This window comes from Hevea brasiliensis, chromosome 6 (assembly GCF_030052815.1).
Source record: "Hevea brasiliensis isolate MT/VB/25A 57/8 chromosome 6, ASM3005281v1, whole genome shotgun sequence".
NCBI classification, from domain to species: domain Eukaryota; kingdom Viridiplantae; phylum Streptophyta; class Magnoliopsida; order Malpighiales; family Euphorbiaceae; genus Hevea; species Hevea brasiliensis.
Window position 1 is genome coordinate 102,425,336 of NC_079498.1, and position 22,131 is coordinate 102,447,466.

Genomic DNA, 22,131 nt, shown 5'->3' on the forward strand with positions numbered 1-22,131 from the left:
CATGCCTAATGGCACCGGTGACAAACAAATGCGATCTAGACTTGGAGAGTTGCAGAATGAGGTATTCTTTCTGGCATCAATTGAGAAGTGCATCTCATTATTCGATTATATTGAATAATCCAGTTATGGCACCCATGAAGAAATAGCAGGACCATTATATTTGTTAGAGATCACCGATCAGACATGTACATTCTCCTTTTATCTTCTCTTTTTGTGGTTGTATGAGAACTTGGTTTTGCAATTCTGATGGTGTCCTCCTGTTTACCATTTGCAGCAAAGAGATTGGCAAGAGCTCACCCTCCAAAACCTGCTGGAGTGAATCTCAAGAATGAAACGCGAAGTAGAACAAGGAAACAACTTTGTTCCTCTGGGTGATAGGTCACATCAGCAGTCCCACTAAAAAAAAATCATCAGAAGCCCTCTTTGCTTTTATGTATAAAAAATGTGTAATTGCTTTTGAAACAGGTGGTTTTTCCTTCCCCTTTGCGCATACACAAAAAAAAAAAAAAAAAAAAAAAAAAAAAAAAAAAAAAATCAAATTGACTTGGCCAGGCTACTGCTGCTGCTTCCTACACTCATTTGTGAACTTTACTCACCAACTTCCCAACAGGATTTACATTTTACTGTTTGGGCTTATAATCTAATGGTTGGAACCCGATTGGGTGAACAGGGCATTTAACAATTGGTATCAATCTATCAAACAGCACTCATGATAGCAAAAAAGGAAAACCATAAGCTATGATGCCTGAAAAAACACACTTGCTCAGTTCCACTGGATTTTTTAAGCCTTCAGCTTTAAGGAACGATGAAAGCGAACTCTATTGTAAAGCTGTATACAATGCACAAACAATGCCTGTATGAGTGTCCAATTCCTTTTTTTGTTCTTATTATTCTGTCTCTTCTCGTCACTTTATTATTTACTATACCAGATAAAATAACAATCTTTTTTTTCTTATATCATCAGAATAATGATTCATTAACCCATTGATAGTCTTTATGAGGCACAAATAAGAGAATTTGTCCTCTAGCAAACAAATTTTGCAGTAGGAAACTCAAAGTTTTTTAAATCTGCAACCTCTTGAAACTGAACCAATTTGATGAAACAAACATATGTGACTGTGAGGACTAGTTCCATATAAAATTTCCAGCAGAATTACAAGTTAAACAAGACATAACAAAAAGATTTTCTTTTCCCTAAGGTTTATTTTTCTATAGGGTATACAATCAAATTATACAAATGCGTAAAATTGTATCCTCATCATGAGTCCAGGCTTGGATTTCGATGTTGTGCTATGGACCTCAAATGACTGTACATTTCTGAACAAGCTAGAGCAATATCAGTCATTGCTCTAAAGAGCTCTGGCAAGCGAGTTTTGAGACCTGTAAAAGATTTTTGCCTCACCTGTAGGCTAAGCTTTTGGCAAGCTTCCTCCTCGTTTTCCAACTGCTTGCTCAAAGAATCCAAGACAATCTGTCTATCTACCATGGCATCCCTGTGGGGGTTGTCTTCTGCCATGTCATGATCAGATCCCTTATTTGCAAAACCTATATTATGCTTTTGTTTCCAGTCATCAAATTGCTTGGTCTTGCGGGCAAGCTCCTTTCGCATGGCCTCACATTTTTCTCTTGTCTTCATCTCCTCTTCTTGATAATTCACGATGGTCTGTAATACAGCAGCAAAATTACCTATTGCACTTCTTGCAACCTCGTCAGGAAGTTTTTCCAAATCATCGCGCCAAGCTATGAGAAGCGCATGAATTGGAGGATTATGAACCCTTGGCGGAGAAGAAACCTTTTCTTTCAAATTGCTCTCAATAGGGATGAGATTTAGCTTTAACCAATTGTTGAGTGCCTTTATGTAATCTTTCTGAAAGTCTGTAAGTCGACAAAAATGTGTATGCCAATCTCTTATAATTGCACATAGCTGACAAGTACGATCATAATGATATTCACTAGTTTCCTTGGGGGACTGAGAAATGTCCACATATTTAAGAGCATTTAAAAGCTTCAACTGGGCCTCATGGTGCAATTTCATGGTACTCCACATTGCGGCCATCCTGAAATGCACACCAATTACTAATATTGCAAACAAAATACAATTGCAGCAAGGAGATCACAACAAATATTCCATTATTCAAGCCAAAACCACTCTATACCGTTACAAATGAATGATGCAATTCAGTATATTCATGTATCCTAAAAACCGCAATTAACCAAAATTACCATCAAAAAAACTTTATAATGAATGGTACCACTGCTAGCACAATAACAGCTGGTGCATGGAAAAAAAAATTGAAAGAACGGTTCCTACCCACAAAAGTAAGCATGTGGATGTAAAAAAGAGGATCAATTTTGCCTATACTGTGGTTCTTGCCCCGAGGAATGCAGACATAGATGTAAATAAGTGAAAAAATTTCATGCATGCTGTTGACCAAAAATAATGATTGCAATGAAACTGTAGTATTTTGCATCAATTAAAGTTGTTAGAGAATTACACAACACACTTGATAAGTGACATCACCAAACAAAAGTGAACCTAGTCAACAAAGAAACACAAAAACAACAAAATGCAAATGATACCATCTTAGAGTAACCAACCTAGAACTGATAGACCCAAACATCATGTAAAAGTAATATAAGATTAATCTATAGTAGAATAAAACAGAAAATAGATCAATATGTAAATATGCTGAGTGTATCTTAAAAAAGGATGTTAGTTACAGATTGGATGACTGACAGCATATAAAATAGGCAGAATAAGGAATGAATGAAAATAATAAGAGAGATATTGATCAATTGGATAATAAATTAATAGACCAATTAAGATGATTTGCTTGAAAGAACTTGGGAAAGAATAAAAAAGGTTGGAATATCACTTGATAAATCCACAGCTCTAGAATAGGCAGAAGTTAAAACAGATTCTGAGCAGTGAACTTGAGTTGACAGATGGCCACTCTTCCTGCAAACTCTAAGCCGTTGACTAGACTTGTTGATAGATAAAGTATAATGTTTTATCATGACATACAGAATCTCACAAATATGTCTAAATTCATCAAGAAAGATCCTGGACAGTTTCACCTAGTGAATTCTATTATTATTATTATTTTAAAGCAACTTACCCATCAACAAGCTGAACAAGTTTTGGATATAATTGTTCATCACGTAAACGATTTATCTCAGCAACCGTGGAGTCCAGTGATTGCATGTCTACAATGTATCTTGTATGCAGATGGCTTACATCTGCTTTTAATTTCTCCAATGACTCATAGTTACCACCCTGTTTCTTCCGCTTATTCAGCAAAGCAACCTTCCTTTGATACTCAAATTTCATAATTTCACCTGCCTATCCAGCAGCAGTTAAACCCCTTGTAAGATTCATCATAAAGCGTGACATGAGAAAATTATGACATTTGCTTTGTAATACACCAAAGGAGGAATAAAAGGATTCCAGACAAAGCCAGGAACATAAACTGTATGTGTAGTAAGCTAATGCATTAAAAGGCCCTTCTGGTTTATCTTGGAAATGAAAATAGGATGCAATAATTCCATTCCATTATGTGGTACACAAGGAATCCATAATTTCTGCACTACATTTATATGTCTGCCTCGATTAAATTTCTGCAAAATGATATCAATTTTCTGTTTAATTTTCAACATTACCTACAAACCACATTTTATCACAAAAATAGATCATAGAGGGAAATTTTGGAATAGGATATCTAATTTACAGCAAGCATATCCCAGTTAATAAAGATAGGTTCAAACAAAAGTTTGCAAAGTAACACTTCAAACATATGAAAAAAGAGAGAGAGAGAGACAGAGAGATAAAAATGTCATTAGCGTTGATTCAATGAAAGTGAAAAGCAAAGAAAGTAATTATTCTTCACCATATGAAGAACAATCAATTGCAAGTGAACTCAAAGATCTCTATACTCATAGGAGGGAATACTCCCAAACATGTTTATTGACCACATGAAAAGATTATTCTGCAGTCTTCCACCAACCAAATCCAGAATTTTAATTTTGTTCAGTACATTGCAATGCACGAATTCTAGCAAAAGTTAAACCAAAGAAAAATAAATTTATGTACTAAACATTTAAGATTAGGCAAACTGCACAGAAGGCCCTTCTAATTCGGTCAGCCACACAATCACATACACAAAATCGGATAACTTCAACATTTCATATGAGCTAAACATGTGCTACCAAGTACAATTATATAAAAATGAAGTATGTATCAATATCAGTAGGTAATTCAAGAACTTAAACCATCAAAACTCAAAAGGGGGTAAAAAACTCTATAAACATCGTCGTATGAAAATAAGCACAGTAGCAATTATCCATGCAAGGTTAAAAATAACATGAAAACAAGGAATGAAGCGTGAATGGATGAAATCAAAGCAACCATGGAAATGTACCTTGACTTCATCGTAAAGCTTCTTTTCCCAAGCCAGCATCTTATCCAACACAGTAGCATGAGTTTCATGCTCCTCTCTGTCAAAATCATCCTTATCGTCATCAACACTAGGAATTCCTTTAAATGACCGATTCCATGTAATAACACGCATCACTCTTTTAGAATGATCAATATGTCCTACAATAAAGGTAGCAGGGTCACTTCAAAGTGAAAGATGTATAGCCTGTTTCTACTACCAGCGCGAAAAAATAATTAATCGGCTATTCCTTCTTCAGGTAAATCTGAGGGAGGTTCTATTACATCATTTTTTTCCAATTTTCACCAACACAAGTAATTCAACAGATAAATGCATTGTAAAAATAACATTCCCAAACAAAATTTATGAACTAATAGCGGCAGATTACTGAATAAAAAAAAGGAACCCATCATACCCCGATTATCGGCAAAATTAGAGTGATAATGCAACCGTGTGGCCTCCAACATCTTGGAAACCTCATGGGCACTCTCAGAAGCCTTCAAGAAATGATCGTCAAGCTCCGCAAATAAGACCATCAAACTCATCGGTTTTATCCTGCCCATTTCTCCAGCGTCCTTCTTCGCTACCTTCTTCTCCACTGCCGGAACTTGCACTGGCACTGGCACCTCTACCGCCTTCTCCACCTTTTCCTCCACCACCAACACTGGATCCTCCTCCTCCTCCTCCTTCACTTGTGACACTTTATTTGCCTTTTCCTCATCCCTCCGCCTCAATTCCTCCTCCACATCCACCGGTTCTGCCAAAGTCGGCCCCGGCATACTCTCCACCGGCGGAAAAATGTACTCCTCCCAAGAAGATCCCTGATGCACCGTCGGCCCCCGCATCGCCTCCTCTTTCCACCGCTGCTGCTGCTGTTGCGGTGGCTGTGGTGGACCCTGCTCCTTGGGATGCTGAGGTTGATGATTCTCTTGTACGGCTCCTCTTTTACTGCCACTTCCTCTGTTACTACTACTACTTCGCTTCCTTATCAATTTCTCATTATCGTGGGTATCAAACTCCATTTCCTCGTCTTCCATTATCGTGGACCCCACCAGCTTCTGTTCCGGCTTCAGGATAAACTCCGGCATGGTCGCGGCGCGCTGCAGCGGCAAGGGCTCATGGAAGGGAGGAGGTGGAGGTCCGAAATCCTCAACAGTGGAAGAAGTGCCGGCGACTGGGGGCATGGAGGATGCGTGGGTGTAGTCGCTGAGGGCTGCGCCAGTGTTCTTCAAGGTTATAGCGTATGCGGAGTAGGCGGAGGCGAAGGCGTTGCGCGCGGCGACGGCATCTTTCATGAATAGCTTGCGCTCTTTGCATCGAGAAACGGCTTCTTCGTTCTCGATCTTGGACTGGGTACAGCCCATCTCTCAACTCAAATTTTCACCTTTATTTTCAGCTTCTGTGCAGAATTCAGAATTTCTTTCTTGTACTTTTTGGATTCCGTGTCGAGAGGAAGAGATTGGTGGACAAGTAATCGCTGCTGGATTCGTCGTAGTAGGCTGCGGGAAAAGCAAACAAAAGCAGAGTGGTGGAATTTACGATGTCGTTTAGTGGTGGTCAAGTCGTTGTTTTGGTCGTGGTTATAAGTGTTTTTAGCGTAACTAAGCAGAAGAAGGAATGGACGAGGTCTTGGGATCGATGAAATTTGTGGGATTTATAAGATAACCAACACTCAATCAAAAATAAATAAGACATAAATTCAATTATTTATTTATTTAATAGAAATAATTTAATCGATAAAATAAGAGTCTTTTTTATTAATTAAAATTTAATATTAAAAATATTTTTAAAATTATTTATTTAAATGTGTCGAATAATGAATAGATATTGTAAATTTTATATTTTATCGCTTTAAATATAAATTTTAAATTAATGCTTTGAAAATGTAAAGAATACGTGCTTGAGGAATCTAGACTGTTTCTTTCTCTTTTGATGTCTTTTTTGCACATACTTAAGTTGCAAGGCAAATCTAACGGGCCCAACAGGAGCAACTGAGGTCGCCTTCTGGAATGTCCTGGTTGGCCAGTTTCACGTGAGCATTTGTAGTTAGCGAAGCAGAGGATCCAGTGCATGGGATTAGAATGCTTGCCTGGCATAAAGTAGAACTGTAGAAGCTAGTCTGGCAAAAAGTTGAAAGTTGAAACTTGCTAGAGAACAACACCGAAGAAAAGGAATGAAAGGATTTTTGGCCTTTTGGCCCTGAGCCTGAGCCTGCTTCTAATTTTTTGGGCCCATAGCAGCTTAAGAAATGAGCCTGTTTTACAGGCCTGTTAGGCTTTACTATTTGGACAATTCAGACTTCAATCCATCAAATTCATTGTGTAACAGAATTTTGGCCAAAACCTGAAGAATACTGAAAGAATTGGCCAAGTTCCAAGCCCCTTCCGTCCTGTTTCTTATGGAAGAGAAAACAGAACCAGGCTAGATATGGAATGTTCGCACTTAGGCAACTGGAAAACAAATTTCAATGCCAAAACAACAAAATGCATCAGAAGCATCATCAAGCTTTTTGTTCGTAATATTATATGAACCTCCTGTTCAGCTCTTTACTTCTTTATCATTTCCATGATAGCTTCATGAAGTTTTTGCGGGTCAGATATAGACTTGGACACAGTCTCCTTTTCCAAGCATCTCCCAGCCCACTCCACAATCCGAGGGCAATCCACTGTCACACTAAAGTTTCCCTGACTCTCGTACGTATAAAACATGCTATAGAAAGGGATGAGTGCCATATCTACGTAACCAAAGCTCTCCCCTGCAAAAAATGGCTTGTTTCCAAGCTCCTTTTCCAATGTTTGAAAGCTTTGAATCAGGTTCTTCGTGTATGTTTCTTTCACTTCTCCTTCAGATGTCCACAGCATCCTTCCATTGGGGTAAATCTGCAGGCACCCAATTCACATAATAAGATGGAATATACAACGATGATCTATATCAATTAAATGCCAACAATTTCTTGATACCAATTGAGATCAAGATATCTCACATTAAGTTTTTGTTAACAGAAGATTCATTCGAAGAATTTCAATGAAACGCTTCGATTCAAAAAACTTGAGAAGAAATATAACTCACCTTCTTGTCAATATAGTCAGCCCAGAACCTGGCATGAGCTCGTTGATAAGGATCAGATGGCAATAGAGGAGCTCTCTCATTCCAGACCTCATCAATATATTTGATAATGATCATGGATTCGCATATGGGTTTTCCATTATGGATCAAGACAGGGATTTGCTTATGAACAGGGTTCATCTCAAGAAGAAGAGGGCTTCTGTTGTTCAAGTCTTCTTCCTATAACTCATACTTTATTCGCTTCTCTGCCAGGGCTAACTTCACCCTTTCTCCAAAACGAGTAAACTTGGCAGCCAGCAGAACTACTTCCTCATCTGCCATTTTTTACACTCGCTACTCCATCAACTGATAATCAACTTCTTCTTTCTTTGGGAGAATGTGATGGGGTCCTTGGTCAAGATTAGCAAGCCTTATTATAACACGACTATGCTGTTCTTGATTATCAATGTCGTCATTGCTTGCATCAGAAATTCAAAATTCTAATTAGGCATGTGCTATATATATATGAAACTGGATTCTAAATAAAAACAAATGTTAAATATGATTCACTTTGAAGTCCAACTTTGAATAAACCAATCTAAACTAGGTTTAAAAACAAAATTCACTATGAAGTCTCCTATTTCCCAATACTGATTCTTCACCTCTAGTCTTGTGTGAATTGTTCATAATTGTGAGTATTGTTTTATAGTGAATTATTGGAATGGTTTTTCTTTTTTCTGTTAGAACATTGGAATGCGGACATGAAGTCATGCTCTGATTGAATTATTAGCTTTTTCAAAATAATGGTTTCTCCAATCAGGCAATCATGGCTCCATCTTAAAGAATATGCATGCCAGTGCCCCCCATAACTTCAATTATTAGGTGCACTGGTGATAGAGGCTTGCTTTTTTTCTTTTTTTTTAGTTGGCACAAAATTGGCATCATTTTAATATCTATGTTTAATATATGTTGATTTTTACTTCTTTGGTTGGAGATCTCTTCTTTTCCTTGATATTCACATGCCCATTTATATAATTCTCCTAAAGAAATGCTTATTATTGTTATAAATAAATATTGCCACACTCATCGCATGAACCACCTACCAATATCTTAATAATTGAATAAATTTTAACATATAATGTCATAGTTTTTTTTTTTATATATATATTTATCATAATCGTATGTGTTTTACTTGATTTTTTATATATGGCATATGGTCACCTCCCATCCCAACACTTGAAAGTTTACAGAATATTTAGGTTTACACCTGCAATTTATTAAAAAAAAATGAGTGGCACTTCAATTTTTAAAATGTTTTATAACATAGTGTATGGGATTTTTTTTTTTAAAAATAATTTAAAATAATAAATGATAGGTTTTTTTTTTTTTATGTATTTCTATGCTTCATTTCTTGTGATTTGAAATGGGATGGGATTTCTTGGGATTTCTTGATTTCTCATCTTGTATTTCTATGCTTCATTTCTTGTGATTTGAACCAATGTAATTTTGATTTATTTGCTTTGTAATGCAACTTGTGCAGGGCTGTGATGGTTCTGTTTTATTGGATTCTGCTGGAGGCTTAAAATCTGAGGAAGAATCTTCGTCCAATCTGAATCTGAAAGGATTTGATATAATTGACAAAATCAAGTCACATATTGATGAAGTGTGCCCTGGAGTTGTTTCTTGGCCGATATTGTTGTTTTAGTAGCCAGAGAAGGTGTTCTTCAGGTATATATATCTCCGGCCTCCACCTCCCTCCTCCGTCTCTCTGGCAGTCCTACTGAATTTGTGAATTTCAAACTGGTGTCCATTCTATCCAGTGTTCACTGGCAGAAGAGATGCTACCCATTCTTTCCCAGATAAGGCAACATTTGAGATTCCTTCACCCCAAGCTCATCTACCTGAAACCCTTGCATCTTTTGCATCTAAGGGCTTTCATGAAAGAGAAACTGTCAGTCTCTTGGGTACTTTCTTCCTCTATTACCTGTGTTCCTTAATTACCTTGTTGATGAAATGAAATCTCTTGATTGCACATTGTACAATTGACCTTTTCTGTTTATATCTCTCCAGTAGGTCATTGATCTGAGCCCTTCTAAAATGGTTTAATAATTCATTTTGGTGTTTAAATTTCTATTTCTCTGCATTACCTTTAGGATTTGAGAATGGGACTAATAAGCCGTCTGCAAATTCTTCAGAAACTGTCTCTACAACTATAATGGGACTAATAAGCTTGTTCCCTCTATTGACAGTCAATTCCTTAACTTATTGAGGTTAATGTGCAACAACAGTCCTGCTTCAGCGTCAGCATCATCATTATCATCAACAACAAGTTCAGGTTCGTTTGACTGCAAAAAGTTATCATCAAAAGCATTATAACCTTCCTGTAAGAGATCACTATCTTCAACTTCTGGGAAGCCAAGGAGGGGCACAATGCTTGCCCAAACACTTTACTTGTAAAGCTCACGACTGTCCTCAATTGAGGATCCAGGAATCAATATGGCTTATGAGGGACCTGGAGTAGATTTTGGCAGGGTATACTACTGCAGTCTTCTACAAGGTAGAGGAATCCTAGTTTCTGATCAACAACTGACGTCTGGGGAAGAAACTGATAATGCGAAATGGTGAATGCATACGCTTCAGATGTCTCTCAGTTCCGCCAAGACTTCGCACGAGCAATGGTGAAGCCCTCAAATCTCCATGTCTTGACAGGTTCAGATGGTCAGGTCAGGGTCAACTGTTCAAAGGTGGCATGAGAGAAGGAAAACTGTATTAACTGTTAAGCTTCCCCTACACTTGTTTTTGGGATTTTGTTCTTGAGAATTTGAATTTTCAAGAACTTGGATGGAATTCTGTTGTTACCTTGTAAATGTAGTATACAGATTAGAAGTAATGTTGCCAAATACTAGTTCAACAATTGCTAAAATGGAAGTGAGCTATCCGTGCTAATTCATATTTAAGCATAAAATGGCTTCCTAGCACAACCACAATTTTTTAAATTTACAATTACAACAACAAATTTTAAGAGAGAAAACTTAGTGAGGGAAAATGCCAATTCTTTTGCTGGTACTAACCTAAATTACTATAAATATAAACATATTTATTTATTTATTTATTTTTGAGTTTAGAGAGTCAATTGATTTGCTGAATCAAGAAATTATTATATTTATGATATAATTGTAGACTATATTAGTGAATAAAATTCTGACAAATCGTTCATAATTTAAAGAAATTTGAAATTAAATTACATATTTATTTATAATTATATAAATATATTTATGAATTATGTAGTTGATCAAGTTTGTTTAAGAATTTTTGGACAGAACTCCAAGTAGGTCCGCCCCTGCTTATCTCCAAGATAATTTCGTGGAACTTGCTCTGATCACATAGAGACTTGGACACACTCTCCTTTTGCAAGCATCTGTTAGCCCAGTCTACGATCTTAGGGCACTCCTCTGCCATGCTCAACTTTCCCAACGTCTCGTATGTGTAGAAGGAGCTATAGCATGGAATGAGTGATAAATGAACGTAACCGTAACTTTCACCTCCAAAGTATGGCTTGTCTCCAAGCTCTTCCTCCAATATTTTAAAGCACTCAATTAGCTCCTTCTTCGAAGCTCCAATACCGAAAATCTGTGGAACCCATTGCAAGGAAAGTATGATAAAGCTTATGGTAGTTTCATGCATATGTCAAAATAACTTCATAAATCTACCAATCTCAAAGAATTTATTGAAAAAGAAAATGAATTTAATTAGTGGGCTTAATCTAATAATTAACTCACCTTCTTGTCGACATAGTCAGCCCAGAACTTGGCATGAGCTCGTTGGTAAGAATCAGAGGGCAACAATGGAGACTTGTGGTTCCAAACCTCATCAATGTATTGTACTATTACCATTGAGTCGCAAATGGGTCTGCCATTATGGATCAAGACTGGGATTTGCTTGTTAACTGGGTTCATCTTCAAAAGAAGAGGGCTCTTGTTGATTAAATCCTCTGGTCTGGACACATACTTTAATCCCTTTTCAGCCAAGGCTATCCTCACCCTTGCTGCGAAAGAACTAGGGTACCACTCCAATAGAATTAGATGGTCAGCCTCGGCCATTATTGCAGAAATTGAGGAGAAAAATGTAGATAGTAGATGCCTCTCAATGTGAGGCCTAGGCAAGCATTTTATATTGCAATATTTCATTTCGTTGTGGAACATGTGAACCTTTCAAATGTTGTCATTGCTCACATCAGTGCTCAACTAACCCAATAATTGTAGAATTTTGCATTCTCCTTTTTAATAATTTTATAAAGAAATGCAATGGATTTGAACATAAACAAAAGTCAGACTTAGAGACCCAGACTTTTTTTTAACGGAGAAATTCTCTTTTTTTTTTCAAAGATTGAATTCATTAATCGCCTCAAGTTGGCGTAGATTGATTCCCTAAAACCTGAATGAATTTCTAAACCAACTCTTTGAAAATAATTTTAAAAGTAATTATAATATTACTGAGTTAAATATTTTTCATATAATTTTGTAATATTATAGCATTGAATTTACATGGCTATTTATTTTTTCAATATGGGTAAGTAAATTTATTTCTAATCATAAAATAACTTCCCAGCACAACCACACAATTTTTTAAATTACAATAACAAATCTCAAGAGATAAAATTTAGTGGGCAAATACTATTTTATAAAATTTAGTGAATGAAAATGCTAATTTATAAAATATAGTGAGGGAAAATGCTAATTTTTTAGCTGGAACTAACATAAATTAATATAAATATATACATATTTTTTTTTTATCTGGAAGATTCAACTGAATTAAGAAATTATTATATAAATTTAGTCTATGATATAATTATAGACCAAGTCAATAGAAATCTGCCAAACCATTCATAATTTAAAGAAATTTTACATAATTTAATTCTGAACCGTTCATAAATTAAAGCAATTTTAATTAAATTACATATTTATTTATAATTATATAAATATATTTATGAATTATGTAGTTGATCAAGTTTGTTTAAGAATCTTTGGACAGAACTCCAAGTAGATCCTCCCCTGCTTATCTCCAAGATAGTTTCATAAAACTTGCGCTGATCACATAAAGACTTGGACACGCTCTCCTTTTGCAAGCATCTGTGAGCCCAGTCTACGATCTTAGGGCACTCCTCTGCCATGATCAACTTTCCCAAGGTCTCATATGTGTAGAAGGAGCTATAGCATGGAATGAGTGATAAATCAACGTAACCGAAACTTTCACCTCCAAAGTATGGCTTGTCTCCAAGCTCTTCCTCCAATATTTTAAAGCACTCAATCAGCTCCTTCTTCGACGATCCTATACCGAAAATCTGTGGAAACCATTGCAAGGAAAGTATGATAAAGCTAATAGTAGTTTCATGCATATGTCAAAATCCCAGAAGTAGAATTCTTAATCCAACAATCTCAAAGAATCTACAGATAAAGAAAATGAATTTAATTAGAGGGCCTAATCTAATAATTAACTGACCTTCTTGTCGACATAGTCAGCCCAGAACTTGGCATGTGCTCGTTGTAGAGGATCAGAGGGCAACAATGGAGATTTGTGGTTCCAGACCTCATCAATGTATTGTACTGTTACCATTGACCCGCAAATGGGTCTGCCCTTATGTATCAAGACTGGGATTTGCTTGTGAACTGGGTTCATCTTCAAAAGAAGAGGGCTCTTGTTGATTAAATCCTCAGGTCTGGACTCATACTTTAGTCCCTTTTCAGCCAAGGCTATCCTCACCCTTGCTGCGAAAACACTAGGATACCACTCCAATAGAATTAGTTGGTCGTCCTCAGCCATTATTGCAAAAAATTGAGAAGAAAATTGGGTGTAGATGGTAGATATAGTCTTAGTTTTCCCTCTGCGATGCTCTATGAAAGAGACGCCTAGGCAATCTTTTATATTGCAATTTGATTTCGTTGTGGAATTGTGCACCTTTCGAAATGTTGTCATTGCTCACATCAGTGCTCAACTAACCCAATAAGTCAATGGCCCATGCTTGTAGAATTATTCCTAGAGTAATTACATCAACCGTCCCTGAACTTAGGGGTGGTTTCATTTTCATTTTTAAACTTCAATTTATTTTTATAAAATATCTTTGTAACTTGTAATAGCATGTTTACAGATTAAAAAGAGTGAAATTAACTTTTTGCCCCTCTCTGCTAAAAATAAAATCACCATTTTATTCCTTCATTTCTCTTATCTTTTTCTCTCATATCTTTACCAAAACGCAAATCGCGTTTTGAGCTCCACCATCCCATTTAGCATCGCAATCCCTTTCACTTCTGTTTGTTTTCTTCCAGCCAAAATCAACAAACGTCGATGATGGCAATGACCTTGTTGACCCCACAAGCTCAAAGGAGCATATATTTTGATGATACCAAAACTCAACTAGAATCAAACTAACCTTGTGTTAAGTATTGTGCTCAATAAATTCATGATGGATTCGTGCTTTTAAAGAAAGGATGACATTTTAAGATAACATAGGACAAATCAAAAAAGATAAAGGAAGAAAATGCTACCTTCCAAAGCTGCATTGAAGATAAAATTTGAAGGTACATGTAGTATAGAAGTTAGTTTTAACTTTTAAGATTACTTGTGAAAAGAATTGAGGAGTAAAAGTCAATAATACTTATTTTCAATCCCTCAAAAGATTTTCTTTTAAATATCTTCAATGGCCTAAAAGTATTTGATTATGATTTGGTGTAAAGTTTTAAAATTTTCAAAGTTATGCAGAAAAGTTTTCCAGGTATGCTAATTAGTTTGCTACTTATTTTGGTATGCTAACTGGTTTGCTACTTTTTTCCGGTATGCTAACTGTCTCAACTCTGCACAACATCGCAGAAAAAGATAAAATAACGGCTATTTTCTTGAAATTCGAAATTGTAACGTTCAAATGAGTTCTCAAACGGTCAAAACGTTCTAAAGCTATAAATACACCTATCCTTGGCCATTTTGCACTTAATGAAAGTCTTTCTACTGTTCCTAACCTTTCAAGATTATTAAAGCTTTCATTCAAAGTGCTCAAATTGTTTTATTGCTCATCATTAGCTTACCTACTCATCTCTTCTTTATAGATTCTGTTGTATTGAGTGAGATTGAGTTTTAAATACTTTATTATCATTTATGAGAGGTCATTCAAGCACCTATTGAAGCTTGATTATGAAAAGTGTTTGGGATAACACTTGGTAGAAGTGTGAAGCTACTTGTAAAAGCTTTGGTGAGAAGATTTGTAAAGGGCTTTTGTCTCTTGCCTTTAAAAGAGAAGATTAGTGGAGTGAAGACTCAAAGTGGGATCTTTGGGAGAGTGGATGTAGGCTAGTTGAGCCGAACCACTATAAAAATTTAGTGTTCAATTTTCTCAACCCTTACTCTTTACATTAATGCATTTTAACTTTCTGATTGAAGTGTTTTTGCTAATATGAAAATTGATACTGTTTATTGTTAACCTTGCTGCAAACTGAGAAAATTGGTTTACTGCTGAATCTGCTGATATCTGATTTAATTTGCTTATTATTTTATTTACTGTCAACTAATATATCTGGTGTACTGCTCTGGTTGCTATGTTGTGAACTTATTCAGATTACTGAAATTTCTACTGAATGCCAATATATTTTGTTAGATCAGTATACTGATTGCTTATGACCCAACTTTGAATCAACTTATCAATAGAGCTGTATTGTTCATATTTCACATTAGACAATTAGGTTGAACCAAGCTGCAATTTTTCAAAGGTTTTGAGCAAGAACCAAAAAATTATTTTTAGAGTCTAATTCACCCCCTCTCTTGGACATATTTTGGAACATCAGACCTCAACATCCTCAGGCAGCTCTTATTTCCAACCACCTTGTAATGTCGACAAGCATCAGTGATAACAACTCTTGAAATGTCGACACTAGTGGAGAAATTGAGCGGTGAGCAATGGGTCTATTTCCAACCACCTTTTCGCCGCCTCTAAGTTCTATTCAACTCGTCACAACTTAGGGAAATTTTTCTGACTAGATTTGCAGTCCCCTATTTCCGGAATGACACAAATTGACGAGAAAGGGAGAAATGGGTTTTTCGACAAAGCGAGACTCACACTCCTTCCTTGTTGATCCATGAGACACTTCTTGATCAAAGATTCTACAAGTTGATTTCTGTCTTCTCCTTTCTATTTCTTCCATATTTTGGGCTTTGGCAAATGCCACTTCAATTTATCCATGACACATCCATGTCCATTTGTTCGTTTAATCATCGAATCTCTCGCTCTAAAAGTCCCTTTGGCCACCAAACCAGCTGGTTCTGGTGTCCACCCATCAACCACGCCTTGTTTCTGCAAATTACGCATCAAGAATTTCCCTTTCCAAACTGCCCTCACCCCTCTTTGTTCTACTGCTAATGACTCTTCTCTTGACACCTCCACCTTCGCCAATGGCTTCCACCTTGACGCTAACACCATTCGTCGTCTCCCTGGTAAGCCATTCACACTCCGTGTGGAAGTTTTCACTGGCCAAATGGGACGCACTTGTGGGGTCAACGGCGGGAAGTTATTGGGTCAAGTCCAGGTCAGTGTAGATTTGAGGAATGTTCAATCCAACCCAAGAGTATTTCAAAATGGATTTTTAAAGCTGGGGAACCAGCCAGATAAACCAGCAGCTCTACTCCATCTGGTAGTCCAGACTGAACCAGACCCACAATTTGTTTTCAGTTTGGTGACGAACCTGAGTGTAGCCCAGTGGTTTTTCAAATACAAGGGAATATACGTCAACCCTTTTTCAGTTGCATGTTCTATGCAGACCGGAACTCAATAACCCAATAATTCAATTTGTTTATCTTTTTGTTATTTGGTACATTTTAGTGGGTATAAAAAGTGGAGTGCTAACATGCGCTTATGATGGCAGGGTAATGATAATTTGATTAATTAACGAATAAAGTGAATAAAGGTTTGTCTCAACCAATCCTGATTTATGGTAAAAAGGGTAAAAGGATAATTTTATTATTTTTTACTTGTAAATATGCTATTACAAGTTATAGGAATTTTTTATGAAAATAAATTGAAATTAAAAGATTTTATTATAATAAATTAAAGTTTATGGATAAAAATGAAACTATCCTCTAAGTTAAGGAACAGTTGGTATAATTAACCCATTATTCCTATGTTTTCCAAGTCCAAGTAGCTACAGTGCCTGCGTTCTCCTTTTTAATAATTAATTCCATAAAAAAATGCAATGGAATAGAGACCCACACTTTTTTAACAGAGAAATTCGATCATTATTCAGAGTCAAAAAGATACAAGAGATGACAAAGCCCAAAGCCAGGCTTTGGTCTAATACAATGTTCAGTAAGCAGAGAAGCCCAACAAACAACCCCAACCCTAAAATACTATTTTCTTTGATTATTGGGAAATCGAAACAGATTTCAATACAAGGACAATGAAACAGAAATACGCATGAGGGTGCAAAAGTGCATCTTAGAAAAAAAATAATAATAAAATAACAGCTGGGGCTGGCTTTGCTCTTATGGAAGGTCCTATTCAGCCCCCAACTGCTTCCTTATCCCCAACATAGTTTCATAAACGTTGCGCTGATCGCATAAAGACTTGGACACACTTTCCTTTAGCAAGCATCTCTGAGCCCAGTCCACAAGCTTAGGGAACTCCACTACCACGCTGAAGTTTCCCAGAGTCTCAAATGTGTAAAAGAAGCTATAGAATGGAATGAGTGCTAAATCAATGTAGCCGAATCTTTCACCTCCAAAGTATGGCTTGTCTCCAAGCTCTCCCTCCAATATTTTAAAGCATTCAATCAACTCCTTCTTTGAAGCTTCTTTCACTTCACCTTTTGATGTCCACAGCATCCGTCCAATAGGGTAAATCTGCAGGTAATCCAATTTCCATTATTGCAAGTAAAAGATAAAAGGTGTAAGAGTAATGCATATGCCACATGGTAATATATAGCTTATTAGAGGGCCTAATTAACTGACCTTCTTGTCGATATAGTCAGCCCAGAACCTCGCATGTGCTCGTCCGTAAGGATCAGAAGGCAACAATGGGGATTTGTGGTTCCACACCTCATCAATATATTGAACTATTACCATTGATTCGCATATGGGTCTGCCATTATGGATCAACACTGGGATTTGCTTGTGAACTGGGTTCATCTTGAGAAGAAGAGAGCTCTTGTTGCTCAAATCTTCTTCTCTGGACTCATAATTTAATCCCTTTTCAGCCAATGCTATCCTCACCCTTGCTGCGAAAGGGCTAGGAAGCAAATCCAGTAGAAGTAGCTGTTCAGCCTCGGCCATTATTGCAGAAAATATGCAGAAGCGTTTAGAGAGTAGATATAGTTTCTGTTTTCTCTCTGCGATGCCGATCAAACGGAGGTATAGGCAAGCTTTTATAGTGCAATTGCATGCCGTACCTGTAGTTCTAGGTGCTTCCAAATGCTGTCATTGCTCGCATCAGTTTTCAAACTTCACCTCTCATTCAGAAGAATTTTCTTTGTTTTACAAGTCAAAGTAGCTGCAATTTCTATGGCATTGTATTTTTTAATTTTCAAGATATCAACCTCTGGTTTTCAGCTTCCATTGGGAATTAAAAAGAAATTCTTCAGGAAAAATTATGTGACTTTTTTTTTCCTTTAAAAGAATGATTAACATTTTGACTTTATTTTTAATTAAAAATAATTAAAAAAATTAAATTACAATTATGGCTCTATTAATTTTATAAAGCTATGAATTAATCATACTTTTAATTTTATATTTATTATATCATAATTTTAAATAATAACTATTAATATATAATTTTGTAAGCAATTTATAAGTCCATGGGTTTGTCAAAAATCACAATGTTAATCTCTAAGTTTTTAATTTGTAACAATTAAATTCCTGAGATTTACGTTTGTTAACAGTCCAAATTGACCATTAAAACTCCATTAATTAATTAATTTCTTTTCATTTTGAAATAATTAAATATTATTTAGCAAAGAAAATATTCCTTACATTTAAATTTTATATATAACTAATTATTTATCTTAATTTAAATAATTATATATTATAAAAAAATATTAAATATTATTCATAATTATAATTTTTAAAATGTGAAATACTAAAATACTCAATTAAGTAATAATATCCTTTTTTCAAATAATAAAAAATAGTTATTAACAAACAATGTATTATTCTAAATTTTTAAAATTTTCATATTATGATATATGATTTTAAAAATGAAAATTATTTTATTTATAATAATATTTACAATAAATAAATAATTATAGAAATTTTTTTAAACATTATTTTCAAGAAAAAAAAATTGCGAAGACGATCTAATACAATTGATTTTGACAATACGTCATCATACATAAATCATTTTAAATTATAATTTGTTTATAATTAATAAATATTCACAAATTAAAAGTTTCACTTAATTTAATTATTTAAAATTAATAATTTTGTTGAAATAAATTTGTTTTAAAATATAATTTATAATTATTTATTTATTAAAAAATACATAAAATTATATACCATAATATAAAAAAAAAAACTTAAATTTTTTTAAAACTTATAAAATATAATTATCTAAATATAATAAATAGTTACTTAAATATAAAATTTGAATGTAAAAACTATTTTGTTAATAAAATAAAACTTCAAGAAATAAATTATTTTAAATTAAAAATAATTAATGAATTTAATAGTGCTAACAGTCAATTGGACTTTTAATGACGCTCTAATATTGGAGTTGATACAAAGATTTTTGTTCAAGAGAGAGCAAGCCTAATAATTCCAATATAAAAGAAATTTACGCTTAAAAGGGAAATTATTGAGAATATTTAAGTATTAAAATTTCTATAACAAAAAAAAAATGAAATGAGTGGAGAAAATATAAGTGAAAATGATTTATAAACTACCCATTACCTTAAAATTTTAATCAAATATAGTGTAAGTCTACAAATATTTTTTAAGTTATAAGTTCACCTTATAAAAAAAATTAAGAGATTAACTTTTCAATTTAGTACTTATACTAATTTAATTAAATATTTTATTATATTATCTTTATTTAATTTTAAAATTTCATCATATACTTTATTTAATATCTTTTTAATATATAATTTTAATAATAAATATATTTGTAAGCTATTTTTTTGTGTTTACTGCATACCAATGGCTTACTATTACTTTAACTGCTCAATTATTTAAGACTTTTAAAAGCTTATAAGCTTATTTTAGAAAAACACACTATGCCTAAAATATACAAATTAGGGAGAAATAAGGATAACAGCCACCAAAGGCTGCCAACATTGAAGGATGTGAATCAGACACTTACTCCCACAACCAACCCAGGCATGGCAGCCTTAAAATGAGACAAAAAGTAAAAAACTTCGAACACCAACTTTTTTATGGTGCTTCAACACCCTCAAACTCACCTAAACTCCTTGATTGAGTTCCAATGAAAGGGATATGAAGATTGAACGCATCTGTCAGCATCAAAAACAAAATTTATCATTGAAAAAGTGGTGACTACAACCTTCAACGCAAGTTCAACAAGAATAAAGAATAAATTTTAACAATTGTCTCTCAACTTATCACTACAAGAAATGTTAAGAATAACTACGAAAATTACCGACTACAGAATTTCGTTGGTAATTTACTGACGAATTACCGACATTTTACCGACAAAAAAAAGAAATAAAATTTAAACTAATTTTTACCGACTAATTACCAACCAAAACTTTACCGACGATGTAATTTCGTAGGTAAAAGTTGTGCCTAATATTAGTGGCAAAATTAGCAACCAAATAATAAAAATAACGATTAAATGTTTTGTCGGTTATTACCAACGAAACGCTTTTCGTAGGTAATAGTAAGAAAAAAATAGAAAATAAAATTTTAAAAAAAAATACCTAAGAAAAATTTTTCGTCGGTAATTGCTAACGAAAAGTTTTTCGTAGGTAATATTAAGAAAAAAAATAGAGAAGAAATTTTCTAAAAAGCTAAAAAATTTTACCTACGAATTTTTTTTGTCGGTAATTACCAACAAAATGCTTTTCGTAGATAATATTAAGGAGAAAATAGAGAAGAAAAAATCTAAGAAGCTTAAAAAAATTTTAGCTACGAATTTTTTTCGTCGGTAATTACCAACGAAACGCTTTTCGTAGGTAATATTAAGGAGAAAATAAAGAAGAAAAAATCTAAAAAGCTTGAAAAAATTTTAGCTGCGAATTTTTTTCGTCGGTAACTACCAACGAAACGCTTTTCGTAGGTAATATTAAGGAGAAAATAGAGAAGAAAAAATCTAAAAAGCTTAAAAAAATTTTAGCTGTGAATTTTTTTCGTCGGTAACTACCAATGAAACGCTTTTCGTAGGTAATATTAAGGAGAAAATAGAAAATAAATTTTTTTTAAAAAATACCAATGAAAAATTTGTCATCGGTAATTACCAACGAAAAGCTTTTCGTAAGTAATATTAAGAAAAAATAGATAAGAAAATTTCTAAAAAACAAAAAAAAATACTTACGAAAAATTTTTCGTCGATAATTACCAACGAAAAGCTTTTCGTGGGTAATATTTTGGAGAAAATAGAGAAAAAAAATTCTAAAAAACTAAAAAAATTTTACCTACAAAAAGAATTTCATCGGTAATTACCAACGAAATACTTTTCGTAGGTAATATTAAGAAGAAAATAGGAAAAAAAATTTTAAAAACTTTAAAAATTTTAGCTATGAATTGTTTTCGTCGTCGGTAATTACCAACGAAACGATTTTCGTAGGTAATATTAAGGAGAAAATAGAAAATAAAATTTTAAAAAACTACCTATGAAAAATGTTTCGTCGGTAATTACCAACGAAATATATTTAATCGGTAATTCGTCGGTAAATCACAAAAAATGTGAAATTCCCGCATCGTTTGGAAATAGATTGGAGGGTAGTGAGTTTATTTATAAAAGGAAAATTACTCTCCGACATAGAGCAATTGTGACATAGTCACATATATGGGGCTTACTTTGAGCCCCACTAGTAATTTTTTTTAAGTCAATTAAATCTTAAAAAATTATAAATTAAAATAATTAATATTTAATTTAAAAATTAAACAAATTAAAAATTAAAAAATTAATTTGAAAATTTTAAATTAAATTAAATTAAAATTAAATTTTAAATTAAATTAAATTTAAAATTTAATTTAAATTAAAAAAATTAAAAATTAAATTATTTAAAAAGTAAAGACTAAATTAAAAAATATTAAATAAAAATTAGCTACGAAAATTTATTTTCGTCAGTAATTACCAATGAAAAATTTTGTCGGTAAATAGTCGGTAATTTATAAGAGTAAAATCTCCTACGAAATTACCTATAAAAAAATTTAAATTTACCTACGAAATAATTCGTCGGTAAATTTAGCGACAACATTTTTTTCGTCGGTAAATTTAGCGACAATATTTTTTTCGTCGGTAAAAATTACCTACGCTAGTATTTGTGGACAAAAAGATTTCGTCGGTAATTCGTCCGTAATCACTGATTACCTACGAAATTTCAGTATATTTGGTCAGTAATTTTCGTAGCTATTTTTTTAATTTCTTGTAGTGTATAGTTATAACACTACAATATTTTAACTTTAAAATGTAACATAAAATCCCCTAAACTTTTAAATTTTGCAC

At 33.9% G+C, this 22,131-nt stretch overlaps 6 protein-coding genes and 1 pseudogene across 6 annotated transcripts; 2 read left to right on the forward strand and 5 right to left on the reverse strand.

Annotated features, from left to right (window-relative positions):
• Positions 1–1,172: 1,172 nt before the first annotated feature.
• On the reverse strand, positions 1,173–6,170 carry LOC110659393 (protein ROLLING AND ERECT LEAF 2). The gene is made up of 4 exons (XM_021817339.2): positions 4,849–6,170; positions 4,419–4,594; positions 3,120–3,343; positions 1,173–2,057 (listed from the first exon to the last, which is right to left on the reverse strand). The coding sequence occupies exons 1-4, from the start codon at positions 5,795–5,797 to the stop codon at positions 1,259–1,261; spliced, it is 2,148 nt and encodes a 715-aa protein (XP_021673031.2). The 5' UTR covers positions 5,798–6,170; the 3' UTR covers positions 1,173–1,258.
• Positions 6,171–6,548: 378 nt separating this feature from the next.
• On the reverse strand, positions 6,549–7,934 carry LOC110659781 (probable glutathione S-transferase). Its single transcript, XM_021817853.2, is given in 2 exon segments — positions 6,549–7,312; positions 7,503–7,934. Coding segments are annotated over 2 exon segments (651 nt in total). The 5' UTR covers positions 7,821–7,934; the 3' UTR covers positions 6,549–6,979.
• A 936-nt stretch (positions 7,935–8,870) lies between these two features.
• Positions 8,871–10,260, forward strand: LOC131180884 (putative Peroxidase 48). Its single transcript, XM_058148916.1, has 3 exons — positions 8,871–9,206; positions 9,299–9,442; positions 9,728–10,260. The coding sequence occupies exons 1-3, from the start codon at positions 9,137–9,139 to the stop codon at positions 9,745–9,747; spliced, it is 234 nt and encodes a 77-aa protein (XP_058004899.1). The 5' UTR covers positions 8,871–9,136; the 3' UTR covers positions 9,748–10,260.
• A 351-nt stretch (positions 10,261–10,611) lies between these two features.
• LOC131180883 (probable glutathione S-transferase) lies at positions 10,612–12,123 on the reverse strand. The gene is made up of 2 exons (XM_058148914.1): positions 11,258–12,123; positions 10,612–11,108 (listed from the first exon to the last, which is right to left on the reverse strand). The coding sequence occupies exons 1-2, from the start codon at positions 11,678–11,680 to the stop codon at positions 10,752–10,754; spliced, it is 780 nt and encodes a 259-aa protein (XP_058004897.1). The 5' UTR covers positions 11,681–12,123; the 3' UTR covers positions 10,612–10,751.
• Positions 12,124–12,326: 203 nt separating this feature from the next.
• Positions 12,327–13,379, reverse strand: LOC131180882 (probable glutathione S-transferase). The gene is made up of 2 exons (XM_058148913.1): positions 12,978–13,379; positions 12,327–12,819 (listed from the first exon to the last, which is right to left on the reverse strand). The coding sequence occupies exons 1-2, from the start codon at positions 13,296–13,298 to the stop codon at positions 12,463–12,465; spliced, it is 678 nt and encodes a 225-aa protein (XP_058004896.1). The 5' UTR covers positions 13,299–13,379; the 3' UTR covers positions 12,327–12,462.
• A 1,933-nt stretch (positions 13,380–15,312) lies between these two features.
• LOC110651644 (uncharacterized) lies at positions 15,313–16,434 on the forward strand (annotated as a pseudogene).
• Positions 16,435–16,735: 301 nt separating this feature from the next.
• On the reverse strand, positions 16,736–17,829 carry LOC110659704 (probable glutathione S-transferase). Its single transcript, XM_021817762.2, has 2 exons — positions 17,463–17,829; positions 16,736–17,354 (listed from the first exon to the last, which is right to left on the reverse strand). The coding sequence occupies exons 1-2, from the start codon at positions 17,781–17,783 to the stop codon at positions 17,010–17,012; spliced, it is 666 nt and encodes a 221-aa protein (XP_021673454.2). The 5' UTR covers positions 17,784–17,829; the 3' UTR covers positions 16,736–17,009.
• Between the last annotated feature and the right edge of the window lie 4,302 nt (positions 17,830–22,131).

Bases quoted from the DNA above. Each gene is read 5' to 3' on its own strand.
- LOC131180883 (XM_058148914.1), bottom strand. From the start codon at position 11,680: ATGTTCCACAACGAAATGAAATATTGCAATATAAAATGCTTGCCTAGG. The intron at 11,109-11,257 runs GTGAGTTAATTA...TGGGTTCCACAG, and splicing joins CTGACTATGTCGACAAGAAG to ATTTTCGGTATTGGAGCTTC.
- LOC131180884 (XM_058148916.1), top strand. From the start codon at position 9,137: ATGAAGTGTGCCCTGGAGTTGTTTCTTGGCCGATATTGTTGTTTTAGT. The intron at 9,207-9,298 runs GTATATATATCT...CATTCTATCCAG, and splicing joins CCAGAGAAGGTGTTCTTCAG to TGTTCACTGGCAGAAGAGAT. The intron at 9,443-9,727 runs GTACTTTCTTCC...CTCTATTGACAG, and splicing joins AGAAACTGTCAGTCTCTTGG to TCAATTCCTTAACTTATTGA.
- LOC131180882 (XM_058148913.1), bottom strand. From the start codon at position 13,298: ATGGCTGAGGACGACCAACTAATTCTATTGGAGTGGTATCCTAGTGTT. The intron at 12,820-12,977 runs GTCAGTTAATTA...TGGTTTCCACAG, and splicing joins CTGACTATGTCGACAAGAAG to ATTTTCGGTATAGGATCGTC.
- LOC110659393 (XM_021817339.2), bottom strand. From the start codon at position 5,797: ATGGGCTGTACCCAGTCCAAGATCGAGAACGAAGAAGCCGTTTCTCGA. The intron at 4,595-4,848 runs GTATGATGGGTT...CCTTTATTGTAG, and splicing joins TAATTTTGCCGATAATCGGG to GACATATTGATCATTCTAAA. The intron at 2,058-3,119 runs GTAAGTTGCTTT...TGTGCATTTCAG, and splicing joins CTTGTTCAGCTTGTTGATGG to GATGGCCGCAATGTGGAGTA.
- LOC110659704 (XM_021817762.2), bottom strand. From the start codon at position 17,783: ATGGCCGAGGCTGAACAGCTACTTCTACTGGATTTGCTTCCTAGCCCT. The intron at 17,355-17,462 runs GTCAGTTAATTA...GATTACCTGCAG, and splicing joins CTGACTATATCGACAAGAAG to ATTTACCCTATTGGACGGAT.